Raw genomic sequence first — 13,800 nt, 5'->3', positions numbered from 1 at the left:
TTGAGATCGATTGGCTTTGCCTCGGCAGAGATGTGAAACTCCCATTGATTGATCTCCACTACACTCCCTGCTGACCAGAGAAAACACAGCGAAAGCGAGAGGGGCTTTAAACTGGACTAATTCTGTCCACCTTTATTTGACGGATAAGGTAGCTGTCTGCGCACTCGCATAATATGAACTAATCCGGCGGTAGCTCCGGGAAACCGCCGGCCTAACTTGAAAACAGCACAACGTTTGCTAGCTTGTAATGTCGGCAGTTGGACTTGTTTTCCCCTCTAGACCCCGCTTCCCTTTAGCCTCGGGCTAGCTGGAAAATCGACATTATGCTAATGAACGAGCAGGTATAGTTCGCCGATGCAGAGGGGTGTAACTTCACTGTACAGCGGGTAGTCCGTTTGAATTTAGCTGCAATTTAATCAACGCACCCGTGCCGATAAGGTTGCTTCACTGCAGGATACCAGGGCGGCTGGTTTTCTTTTAGTTTGCTAACGCTCGACAGCTAGCCATCTTGCCTGTGTTTGGGATTTAAGTATTAAACCCGTCTAGCATTTAGCGGTGGATATTAACTTCAGTTACAGTCGCTTGTTAATGTTTTTACTTCCACAATTGACGTATCCGTTTAGAACCCAGCCAGTTTGAGACCAGTGCCTTTAAAACACTTTGTTTTACTGTGGAAAACCTGACAGCGTTCCTCTGTGAACGGACAATAGAGAAGCTGAGACTTGCTCAGGTTTGTTCTAGTGTCGATAAAAACTACTGATAACAAAACTGCGTTTTCATTATAGAATCATAAACTGTATCCTCTTTTTTGGGGGCAAATGTTAATGCTTGTGCGCGTATATAAGTGGTGAAATTGATTAATAAGCGGATATTTTCGTTAAGCTGTTGAGGACAGTGCTTCCAGGTACCTCACCTCATTATGTTTAAACAACAGCTTTAAATGCTTCAGAAAATACTAGCAGTTGCCGGTCGTCGTCAGAGTTAATCAGGTAGACCGAGAGACGCGCAGAGGCGGTTTGAAGAGGAAGGGAGGCTCCTGTCCGTTTCTGGACGTCCGTCTCTCTTGCACTACCTTCATCACGTCCATCCACTACAGTCCCCTGCTCCTCCTCGCCTGTCATGGACCCCCCGAGGACTCGGTCGCGGTCTCGGTCTGGCTTCTATCATTTCGGCATGAACGGCGGTGTAGGGAACAGTGGCGGTGGTAGCAATGTCGGTACCGGCAGCTTGATGAGCGCCAGCGGAGGAGGGGTGAGCTACCCGCAGCAGAGCAACTCTGGCTGGGCTCCCCACCACGGTGGCCGTAGCTACTCCGAGAGCCAGCAGCAGCAGCAGCAGCAGCAGCACACACAGGGGAGCTACATGTCCGCAGGGGCTCAGCGCCACTCTTCGCTCGGAGCTCACAGACACCCCGGGGCCGGTAAGCAGCCTTCCGTAAACAGGGCCTGAAGCCCGGCCAGATGCATCCTCACACGCACGCACACACCCCCCGAGGGATTCATGCAGACCACTGGCAACAGAACAGGTTCTGAGACATTTAATTGAAACAGACTTGCTTTCACTGCCAGGTGATGCTTGAAAAGCCAAGCAAATGTCATGTCAGGGGAAGTAGTATAGGCTTGGCTTTAGAGTTTGAGTTGCATTTACTTAGGTAAATAGAAGGACGCACCAGGTTCCTCAACGCCCTGTTTTGTATGTCACTGTCTGGCTGGTCTTATATTTGCAGTGCAAACTGTAGAGAAAGCACTTGGAGAGCAAAGATGGGTGATTGGTAAAATATTTTTAAGTGAGTTTTTTTCAGCTTTAGCTAAATAGATTTGAAAATCAAATCTGATAGCAGTAGGGCTTTCTAAATTGTGTATGTCGATCTGGGTCTTGATTTCCATTTCAACCAAGTTATGGTATACAGTACTGTATAAAAGTCTTAGACCACCATCAGATGTGCTGTTTTTCCAATACTATGACCACACTATGCAATTATTTCTCCATCACTTCATCACTGAAAAACATTCAGAAAATATGTATGCCATTTTAAAATATCAAATTTTCAGGAAAAAAAAGCTTCTATAGTGGAGGTTTCTACTATTGAGTGTGACCTACCCTTACACTTGAACAATAGCACAACCATGACTTTCTTTAAACTGGAGAGGAATCCTCATTAATGTTTCTGGTAAAACCTGTTTGCGCAACTATTTCATCGAATAATATCCACTGTGAAAAAGCTTTATTACACCAGATTTATTCAAGACATGCCTGAGCATTACATATAAATGGTGTATGAGTTAAACTTATTGACAGCTTGATAATATAGCTTGGTATGAAAGTTGTCTTATCAAGCTTGAATTACAATGTTCTCAAATGTCTTTCTTTGTCCATGAACCAAAATACAATTTATGAAGCTGAGAAACTTGTTTTAATTATATAAAACAATTACGCAAACCGATTAATCGGTTACCAAAAGAGTTGATTAATTCAGTAATCGATCAATAATCAATTAATCGAGTAATTGTCGAGGAAAAACAAATGTCTTTTTTGCAGTTATTTACACAACTGCCCAAATCTCTTATCTCATCAGGTTAACCATTGTTTTTTTTTTTTTATAATCCTGAATCTGGATCTGTCTGCATCACCATCAAAATGTAATTATCTTGTTGGGCCAGAAAATGTAATCAAAATCCACACTTTACCTTTTGAGTTATGCCGCTCTCAGAAGGACAACCCTCCTAGGCAGAGGTAATTATTTCAATAGGGGTTTAACACTGCAACATGTTCTCATTGGACAGTCCAGGGACCTCATTTATATAACTGTGCGTGGTATGCCTGAAACGTTGTTTTACATAGGAAACACAGAAAGTGCTTACACATATAAATATAATATAAAACCCATGTCAGTTTCCCCTTATGAGGTGAGATACCCTTTGATTTCCACCCCTGTTCAGGACAGCTCTCCAGTTAAGAGTCTCATTAAAACAGCATTTTGGAGATTGTACAACACCTCACTGCTGTGATGCATAATACAGCCTTCATAGTGGTTCATCATAAATGTTAAAGCCATTCCACTCAAATTTTAGCTGATGCAAAGCTCTGTCCAAACTTGTCAAACTGGTCTCTCATTGGTGGTGCAGATTTATGTCGTACTTATGTAGCAATGTCCCAACACAAAGAAATTGAGAAATGACCAGTGGAGTTGATTTGTTCCTTGTCTTTGTCAAATTCAAATGTATTTGTATTGCATACGACTCAACTGGCTTTTCATACCCACATACCCAATTAAAATTGCACTTCACCAAAGCCTCTTTTTATTGATCTCATTGACACCAGATTGACAGCAGGTTTCTATTGTTGACTATTGGAAAGTGTCTGGAGAAACCTTCTGTCATACCAGATTGGATCCCTGCACAAGTGTAGTCAATGAATTAAAGCAGTCTTTTAATGGGCCGCTGTAATAGTAACAGTGTTGCCAAACACTGAAAATAACCCACACAGAGGGGACACGCGCAGAAACGCATGCTTCCTGAATTCAAAGACTACACAGTGGTTTGTGTGAATGTCCCTGCTGTGTGAGCTGCCTTTTTTCTCTTAGCAGTTGCACATGTCTCTTTGTAGATGGCTGGGTTCTGTTTTCCTTTTTTATGTGTCAATTTTCTCACTGTGTGCGCTTATTTGTTTGTGTCCCTGATTTTTTTTTTTTCAACCTTTCTTTTTAATCCTCCTCATTCACTCCCCCAGTTTCAAAATGTGAGTGTTGCATCCCACAGCATACCAGCCTTGTAATTTGATAGCAGCTAGTTTTAGAGATCTTCATTAACACTGTCATGAGATCTCTCCAGGTTATGTTTGGTAAAATACAGTAGGTTGTTTATTTTTGCCTCGGTTCCTCAAAATAATAGATGAAGTCTCTGCATCTCAGATAATGAACAAGATTAATCTTCTTCATGGTGACAGCTGATACTCCCGATTTTTTTTTTTTTTTTTATCATTCCAAAGTGGATGTCAGTCCTCAAAGAAATTATGTCACCCCTCCCCTGTAACCATGCTTGGAGGAAGCAAGGTCATGTGCTCGCCAGCAGAACCTGTCCAGTCTGGCTCACCATCCCATCTCCTATGTCCCCGGCTAGATCAGCATTAACAGACCTAGTGCTTCACAAAACACATGGGTGGCTGACTCCAAGGACCCTGTGAGGTTTAAAGAAGAAAAAAAAAAGATGGTTCATGAATAAAGATATAACCCAGCATGTTGGCCCTCCTGTTGGCGAGTCAGTCAACCAACCATCCCTCTGTTCTCCTCAGCCACTAGCGGGGTGTCTTTGAGCTGTCACTATCGCGAACTTCACATGGCTCTGGAGTGGTGTCGGAAAGACAAGAAAGAGGTGGAAGTGGTTTTCAGATTTTTATTTATTAGTATTTTTTTTTTTTTGTCTGAGGAGCCTGAAGGGCCTGATTTTGTGAGGGAGGCATTTGTGGGAATATAAGGACATCGGGGAGGAGACTTTCTTTTCTCTTTTTGGCGATTAAAGGTTTTTCGGAGGGCTACTTAAAGGAAACTCTTGTCAGCTGTGTTCAAGGACATTCTTCTTAAGCTGCTGAAATGTCTGGGTGCACATGCTGCATCCAGATTGCTCATGTAGAGTCTTAGATAAACAGCTTGGAGAGCATTGTGTTTTTCTGAGATTATGCTCATGGCATTATCGCTTTATTCAGTGATGTGATTATTTTCTTTTTTCTGTATTTTATGTTTTATATATTTATTTATATCAGAAAATATTGTTTTTTGATAGTCTCCTCAGCTTTGGTGAGGGATTTTTGTAATCACTTGCTCTTATCAAAAGGAATCAAAAAGACACAATACTGAGCAGTTGTTGCAGATGTTTCCCAACACAGACATGAATCCAGACTTTTTTCAAATGGTGAGCTTCTATACTATATTAATGCTTCACTTAGTACTGGGACTAAGTCTAATTATTATTGTCCTTTGCAGATAGTTGTTTTTTCCATTAATTGAGCTTATGAAATGTGATAAAAGTTAAATAAATATGCATTTGATTTTCAATTATTGGGGAAAAAAGGACAGAAAAGCACATTTTCATTTATGAGAAACTGAAACCTGGTATCTCCCACCATTTCTGCATGATGAAGGACAATGATTATCAACATCTGCAGATTATCTCTCTTTTAAAGGAATGTATCAACTGTTGACCTTCTATATCAGTGTTGGTAAAACTTTTTTTATGGGGACCCACTTTTTAAAGATGACAAATTCGTGATCCACAAGTTTGTGCACAGTATCCATTTATGACTATTTTTACTTTCATTTCTCTAATCATTTAATTTGATTGTTAAACCAGTACTTTCTAAGATGTATATGTTTAACAAATGTATCACACCTTCAATTTTATTCCCATGTTATTGAATAGATATCCATACAAATCTTAAGGTAATGATTGGAAAAAAGAAGACTTAGTCTCTGGGAATGATTGCTCTAGTACAGTATTAAATAAAAGCACAATTCTGATGATGAGTTTATGTCTAGAGACAAAAGCTATAATCTAGATTTATGAGTGTTTCAACTACCGACTAGATGCTCCAAAATGTGTGATGTGTGTGCATCTGTTCCTGTGAGTGTGCAGGGCAGGCTTTTCATGGTAGATCAGAGGGAATGATTTGTCTGAAAGAGCCAGAGAAGATGAGTCCAGTGTGACATCTTCCAGCGATGGCTTCCTCCCTCATCTGCCCGTTTCAAGCAGGAAATTTAAAAACCTGTTTCAAAGACAGTCTCTTGGTTACAACAGGGGACCACTCTCTGTCATCTCAGGTGCACTTTTTTATGTTGAATATTGTGATGGCAGGTCTGTGCACCCAAAGCACATCAGCTGAAAACCTTTGTCCATGCCTCATGTGACATTGATGTTTTTGTCAGTTCTCTTATCTGATTGTTTTTTTTTTCTTCTGTGGCCTGTAGGAGGAGTGCTACATTTTCATCCAGACAGTGTGTGCAATGACGATGGGGACAAAGTGAGTATGAAATATGAGCGCTGCTGGTTTCCTGCCCTTTGCTCCTGGTTTGAATAGGATTTGTATATCATTGTTGTCTCTAATTCATTTTACCTTTTGTCTGACCTCTTTTTCCCTTAATGCAGATGGAAGACAGCCCAAGCCCCAAGAGGCAGCGTCTTTCCCAGCAGTCCATGTTAGATCTGAGCTCGGCACCTCCCTCCACTCCATCCTCTCCCATACGCCCATGGGAGCTACCTCCCAGTCGCAGACCACACCCCCACTACATGCCAGAGAGATGCCACACACCTGTTCGAAACCGTCGCAGGTGAGTGTGCGTACATGTGGCAGAAATACACCCATGGCATTATCTTCAGAATTAGTGTGGTTATTGTCTAGTTTATTAAATGTCAAAAATAGACAATTATGTTACTCAAATGATGGAAATTCCCATCACAAATGACACAATCACTTATTTATAGGGATGCACGATATATCGGCATTAATATTGGTATCGGCCGATGTTCGTCATTTTTTAACATATCGGCATCGGTGCAATGAGTAAAACTGCGCCGATTTTAACAACCGATGTTTATACCCGTCTAATTGCTGTTTGTGTATGTGTGTCGGGAAGGGGACAGCGTCAGTGACGCAAGCGCAGCACAAGGTGTGTGTGTGTGTGTGTGTGTGGAGGAGAGAGAATGTCAGCGGTGTGGGCGATTTTTCAGGGTGTCAATAGAAGATACGCGAAAAGCATTATGCAACACTTGCAAAGTCGAGGAGGGTTCCGCGTCAAGTCATTCAATACCACAAATTTGATCATGTCATTTGAAAAACCGCCACCCAGAAGTACACAAACAACGGCAGGAAGCTAACGCTAGTAACATTAGGCAGCAGACAAAAAGAAAGCAGCGCAGCTGGGACTCGACCAAAGGAAGACAGTGGCCAGGGCAATAACGATCAAGGTAATGGAAATGATTGCTCTTGACGACCAGCCGAGGGTTCCGACGGTTGATAGCGCATATTGAACCCCGCAACAACCTGCCAAGTCGGTGCTACTTTTCCGATGTTTTGCAATTGAATAAATATCTGGTTGCCATGAATACTGGCACGTTTGATAAAGTATTTTAACATGATTTTTTTTAATTATGGCAGCTCTTAGTAGAGCTTGTCAGGTATTGTTTCTCATATCTGTTGTGTAGTTTTATTGTGAAGGGAAGTGGCGCGGTTGTTGTTGCCGGGAGGAAGGGTTGTTGACTTTATTTACGTACCCAGTATAGACGCCCTTATCTCGGTTACAGTAACTTTGGCAGGGTATTATTTTTATTTATGTTCATGTTTGTAATTTATGATCCAAACTTTCTCACAGGAGTTTAGTGAGTTGAGGGAGTTAAACTGTACTTTAATTTAGTTACACACTTGCTACAAGTGGTAAAGGTTTCTAAAAACCTTTACTTGTAGTTGGTTACTTGTGTCTTATGTGACCTTGTTATTTGGAGGTAAAACATGTTTTGAAAATAAAGAAAGACATTCAAAAATTCAGCTTGCATGATTTTCATTCTGTACAAACTTTTATCATCTCAGAAACTTTTTTTAAAAAACATATATCGATATCGGTAAATATCGGTTATCGGCCATAGCAGCAATATTAATATCGGATATCGGTATCGGTGGAAATAGTCATATCGGTGCATCCCTACTTATTTATATCCTAAAAATCGCTTTTTCTTTTTGACATTCTGACATGCATTCTAAACACGACGGGTATTTGAGAAAAAACTATATCTTGTCTCACTTAAATCAGGGAGAAATTATATTACAATATTTTCCAACTCATGCCATGCTGAAAGTTTTTTTTATTTATTTTTTTATTTTTTTGCCATTTCAAAGGGCAAGCAAAGAAATAATCATCAGATTTCCAGAATAGATCTTAAATTATCAAAGAGTCAAAACAACCCAAATTGCTTTTGATAAAAATGTGTAAAATTCACATTGATGCTGTAATGATGGTGTTCATTAGGGCTGTTGATGGATTTCATGGAATTGGCTTTTAAAAACACTTGTCATGTCTTCACACAGTTTGACATCGCACAATCTTTTCTTTTTTGATCACATGTAAAAAATTGACTGCAGCACAGCTTCTTCTCCCTCTTATTTAGTCTTTTCTTGTTTCCTTCACCTCAGCCCTCCAGTGAGACGACAGCGAGGCCGGAGAGATCGTCTGACTCGCCACCACCACCACCACCCTCACAACAACCACCATCACTACAACAGCAACAACAACAACCACCACCACCACCACCACCATCACCCCAACGCCCACCATCACCCCAATGCCCACCATCATCATCACCACCACCACCTGCATTCCCACCATGGTCCATCCTCAGCCCACCAGGATGAAAACTACCGTCATCCAGCTCCTCCTCAGGGCTTCCCACCTTACAGCCAGCAGCCACCCCGAGGGCCAGTGCCTGACGAGCGCTCAGGATACCACCCTGCAAACCCTTCCCCCAGGCCCCTCCACCAATCACCAAATCTGTCTCCCAGGCTGCTGCACCCTGCAGCCCATCCACACCCACACCCTCACCCGTCCCAGCAACAAAACAGTGTGGTGCTAGACATCCATGAACAGGTGAGTGCAGTTTGTTTGGGGAAGAAATCAGTACACCCAGTTACGAAAGTACAAACATTGTTCCAGTAAAGCCCCTAAAATGAGAAAACATAACCTGCTCTTGATTACTTGCAGTATTCTTATGGTCATCATTTCTTGTGCATTTGTGTCTCCTTAACATACACTCACAAAAACAAACTTTAGATATGGTTTATAAAACTTAGTTCTTTATGGGTGAATTAAAGCTCCATTGTGTAACTCCTGTCGCCAAAATGAATTGTTATGTCTATAACTAACATTGTGAGCTTGTGATGATGTGTATAGTGTTACCTCCCACCCCATTGTGATCCTGCAAAGCTTTCTGAAAGGATGGCTTTAGGTCCATATTGAAACATTTCCCTTTCAACGTTCGTTGCACTGTTTATTTCACTACCTCAGTTATTTTCCGGAGAACCAGGGATAACTCGCTAACCTAAAGTTTGTTGCCGTCTCGTTTAACTAGTCAGCTGTTCTGCTTTGTCTTCCCTCCCATCAGCCATGATGTAAAATACTCCACTCTGTGTCACCATAGACACAAAAAACACTGCTATACCGGGAAACACAGACAGCTTTGTGGAACTGTTGACTCATTTGACAATGGTTTGAATTTAACAGACATCATCTACATCATTTTCTTGCAATTCCTCATCGCCGTATAGGTCAAAGTTCCTGTTAACACATCTGGTTTCTGCACTTGTTTCTTCCAAGTGATGAATGATTCTGTTCACTCTGTCTTGAAAGTCTCTGGTTAGCCCTGTGGTGTGTATCATAAAAGCCTTGTTAATTAATGGCCTTAATTAAATCAGTCTGCATTATGTGTAAAGTATGGGATATTTCCTCTGATCTCCACATTCAGGGTTCCGTTCCTGTATCATATCCTATGTCTCCTGCGGGGGCGCCACCTGGCTTGCCGCCTCGCTCTGCCCCTCAGCAGATCCCAGCGTGCTCTGTGGTTTTTAGTGGACAGCACTATCCCGTCTGCAGCGTCCCTCCTCCTGTGAGTGTTTTTCTGTTAAATATTTTGTTACCACATTTAGTTTTATTGATGAGTTTTCTTTATTTGGTGTTTAAAAAATTACATTTTGGATTACATCCTAAAATAACTTTATCCTTTTTCCCTTTCTGTTAGGTCCTTCAAACATGTTCGGTTCAACACTTACCAATGCCCTACCCCTTCCCATCATTGCTGTCCAGTGACCCAGCCTTCCTGCTCCCCCCTCCTCACCTCCCCCACCCAACACATCTTTCGCACCACCCACCTCATTTGCCACAGCCTGGACAGTTTGGACCCTATCCCACACAGCAGGCACGATCGGTGAGAAGCCATGTGTACAGTATAGTGTAATGATGTTTTGATAGCAAATTTGTCTGAAAAACATCTGTTTATAGGCTGAGATAATGACATCTTAACCTGCGATTTTGTTTTTCTTCATGGCAGTCCGCTTCTTTCTGTGTTCCACTTGTGTTAATTGAAAGGGTGGTTGTGTACCAGTAAAGCTTCTTTATAATGGGTAATTCATTTTTAATTTATTAGGGGTGTCGCAATTTCCTCTCATCTCCTTTAGTGGTTAAAGATACTGTTTTGTTATATATGAAGCCATGCACCTGTGAACCTGTGAGTGTCTGTTATATTAAAGTGAGTAAATCAACATATGTTAACTAGGTGCAAGTTGGTAATGCAATTAAAGAAGAAATATCTTTGGGTATTGGCATAATTGTCCATGAGGATTATTGTTTGGTAATGATTTAATATTAAGCACTCCACAATTTCCTGCATGCTTTGTAAAGTTTAAGGTTATTGTTGTTGAACTTGGTACTGCAGCTTTTTGCCTCAAATTGAAGCAATTGTGTTTTTTTTCTATGGCTTTGATATTTGATGATGACATGAAATTCAACATGACGGTTTATACCATTGAATTTTTATCACATATTTTCTATCTTGAATGACAGGGTGTTGTGTCATAGCACAGGGCTTTTAGGAGTTTGCGTGTTCTCCTCAATCTGTTTCTTGGGATGTTGTGGTTTTCTCACACAGTCCAGGTAGAAATATTAGAGCTGTATGTGTCGAGCCTCTCACCAAGTGTCAGTTTTGATTCCTCCTTGTTGCTGTTGCTGTTGCTGTGCATGAAAATAATCTTTTCCTCTGTTTTTCTCAGCCATTACAGAGGATAGAAAATGATGTGGAGCTGCTAGGGGAGCATCTATCTTTGGGTGCTGGGATCCACTATCCACCTGCTACCCACCCAGCCCTTACCCCACACTCTGCACAGCTTCACTTCCTCTCCCATGACCCCTTACCACAGGAGTTCTTTGGAGTGGTGAGCAAGAAGAATAATTTGATAGTTTTCGTTTTATTGTTTTCAGCCTGTAAAATGGAAATTGTGTAAATGATCTATGTATATATTTTTAATCTCGTCCTAGTCCTATCCAAACTTCATTCCTCGACGTCTCCCTGGGCGACGGTATCGCTCACAACAGCCACTGCCACCTTCGCCTTACCACCCCAGCCTCCTGCCTTACTTCCTGTAAGTAACTCCGTACAGTAGCTTACCAAGAAAAGAGAGATTACAAGAAAAGGCTTATTTTCTGTCATTTATATTAGTCCTGTGTTCTCAAGAGTGTTGCTTTTATTGGTAAATGTATTATTCATGCCTAGAGAAGTTAACATTATTACATTAGTATGTTCAAGGTCCTGAGCCTTGAACATACAAAATATGTCTTAGGCAGTGTCAGATCATAGCATAATGCAGCATAATTTGATTTTATGGTCAAATTAACTTGACCTATTCTTTGTTAAATCTCCTTTAGTTCAATGCTGCCAGTCCAGCCCACAGGTCCTGCGATCAGCCTAGAGCTGGATGTAGACGATGGAGAGGTGGAAAACTATGAGGTTTGTCTTCATATTTTAAAAATATTTTTTGTTTTTCTGTTGTTGCTGATACTTGGTTTTCCTCCCTCAGGCCCTCCTGAACCTCGCAGAGCGTCTGGGAGAGGCCAAACTCCGAGGACTGACCAAGGGAGACATTGAACAGCTTCCCTCCTATCGGTTCAATCCAAATAACCATCAGTCTGAGCAAACATTGTGAGTGCCTTTTACAGTCGCCAGGCCATAACTTGCTGAGAGGATTAATCTGTTATTAATGATATTTTCCGTTACCTGAGACGGAGACAACAGTGAACATAATGAGCTAAATGTCCTAATTTCTGGCACACATTTAAAAAGTCATAAGACTATTCTATACAGTACACTATAATCCATTTAAACATGTACACATTTGTAAGGGACCAACAGACATCATCTATCAATGGCTCTGTGTGTCACATGGAGAATATGTGAAACAGCAGATTGGCAGTGTTCTTGTAAGTTGTATGATCATACCTGTTGTGTTGCAGATGTGTGGTATGTATGAGTGATTTTGAGTCCCGCCAGCTGCTGCGAGTCCTGCCTTGCAGCCACGAGTTCCACGGGAAGTGTGTTGACAAATGGCTGAGGGTAAGTACACACTGCACTGTTTCTCCTCCTGGGGCTGAACTTTTCAAGTCAAAGTGTAAGTCTCTATTTTTTGGGGGGGTTAAGTGTCCAGGCAGTGCCACAGTTTTTAAGAACCATGTTCACTTGAATGAATTGACACTTGCACCTATTTAGAAGTGAAGTGAGAATTTCGCTTCTTAAAAAATCCTGTTCAGTAACAGAAATGAACATCAGGCTTGTGTCTGAATGTTCCATAATTCAGTTTAAAAGAGTCTGAAAACCACACTAAACCCCAGTAAAGGATCATCGGAACAATCTGTCAACATGTGATCTCCCTCTGAAAATGATAAAAGTGGCCTTTTACTGCCAAGTTACTGTGGTGATTGTAACATAGTCTTGTGATTTTAGAGGGATCAGGCTTTGCCCAAAGCCTCCTGGTGAATTTTCATGTTTAGTGACTGTTCAAGTGTAAAGTTTTGAGACTGGGTATTTTGTGATTCACGTCATGACTGAAAGTCCATCCCGACTCTGAACCCTAACTTCTTCCCTCTGCGTCTCTTCAGGCTAACAGAACGTGCCCCATTTGTCGGGCCGATGCCTCAGAGGTTCAACGAGACTCAGAGTGACCACATGAAGGTGCCAGACTCTCCGCTGTCTGTCTGACACATTCAGTACTGCCTGCTCCGATTCTCATGACACACATGGGTGCTTGTTGTATACACACACACACCATTTCTTTCTCTTTGTACAGCACACTCGTCTGTTTACTCTCTTTGATTTTCTCACTTTGCACAGCTCTTTTACCGTCTGTCATCTTTCCTTTAAATTTACAAACACGGGGTCCTCGCAATTGACCCACCTTACTGCAGTGATGTGTGTGTGTGTGAGAGAGAGATTGAGACAGAGAGAGAGAGTGTATGTTTGTGTGCATACATGCACCTGAAATGTTCAGTATCGTATGGTCAGACTCATGGTGCTGGCTGTGATGTGTGTGCGTGTGTGTGTTTGGCAGATTAATAGGTGTCCTGGAGCATGCCTGAGTTCCTGTTGTGTATCACACAACACTAACAACATCTGAGGTTTTTTTTGTCGTCCTGAGTTTACTATGTTTATGCACTGTGTGTGTGTGTGTGTGTGTGTGTGTGTGTGTGTGTGTGTGTGTGTGTGTGTTATAGACCTTGATCCTTTTCTTTAGTTTGACACTAAGGGTCCATGCTGCCACTCATTTACCTATTTGTTTGGTTTGTTTCAGCAAAATTATTATTATTATTATTATTATTATTATTGTTATTATTATCAGTTATAGGTGATTGTTTCCTGCCCAGCTGTTACCTCATCATTCCGGCTTTGGTTATCTTTGATTACAAGCGCTTTACGGCACCACTTTTGAAATTAAGCACATTATATTATGCAGTTTTCTTTTTTCCTTATTTTATTAGAAACAATAAGTTTGTTTGTGACTTTGCAATGGCACATGTGTTACATATTATACATATATACACTGTATAAATCTATGAATATCTGTATACCAAATAAAAGGCTTAATATTAACTTTTTAAACTTAGCATTTTGTATCTTATGTTTTGCAGTGAAAAATAAATCAAATGTGTCTGGATTTCTGTGTTAAGTAACAAAGACTTTTTAAATATAATGCTTCGGTGACTTGTCATTATAAACTTCTAAG

The 13,800-nt window shown here is 41.1% G+C and overlaps 1 protein-coding gene across 1 annotated transcript; it reads left to right on the top strand.

Moving 5' to 3' along the window:
* Positions 1 to 58: 58 nt before the first annotated feature.
* LOC131472207 (E3 ubiquitin-protein ligase RNF38-like) lies at positions 59 to 13,667 on the top strand. Its single transcript, XM_058649117.1, has 12 exons — positions 59 to 1,420; positions 5,960 to 6,012; positions 6,138 to 6,319; positions 8,176 to 8,626; positions 9,501 to 9,641; positions 9,774 to 9,959; positions 10,801 to 10,962; positions 11,066 to 11,169; positions 11,453 to 11,534; positions 11,605 to 11,726; positions 12,038 to 12,137; positions 12,680 to 13,667. Exons 1-12 carry the CDS (start codon positions 1,120 to 1,122, stop codon positions 12,740 to 12,742), a joined length of 1,947 nt encoding a protein of 648 aa, XP_058505100.1. The 5' UTR covers positions 59 to 1,119; the 3' UTR covers positions 12,743 to 13,667.
* Positions 13,668 to 13,800: the final 133 nt, after the last annotated feature.

Source organism: Solea solea, chromosome 14 (genome assembly GCF_958295425.1).
Source record: "Solea solea chromosome 14, fSolSol10.1, whole genome shotgun sequence".
Taxonomy (NCBI): domain Eukaryota; kingdom Metazoa; phylum Chordata; class Actinopteri; order Pleuronectiformes; family Soleidae; genus Solea; species Solea solea.
Note: the sequence above shows the minus strand (reverse complement) of the source record. Positions and strands in the feature narration are given on the sequence as shown.

Bases quoted from the DNA above. Each gene is read 5' to 3' on its own strand.
- LOC131472207 (XM_058649117.1), top strand. From the start codon at position 1,120: ATGGACCCCCCGAGGACTCGGTCGCGGTCTCGGTCTGGCTTCTATCAT. The intron at 9,960-10,800 runs GTGAGAAGCCAT...TGTTTTTCTCAG, and splicing joins CCACACAGCAGGCACGATCG to CCATTACAGAGGATAGAAAA. The intron at 11,170-11,452 runs GTAAGTAACTCC...AATCTCCTTTAG, and splicing joins AGCCTCCTGCCTTACTTCCT to TTCAATGCTGCCAGTCCAGC.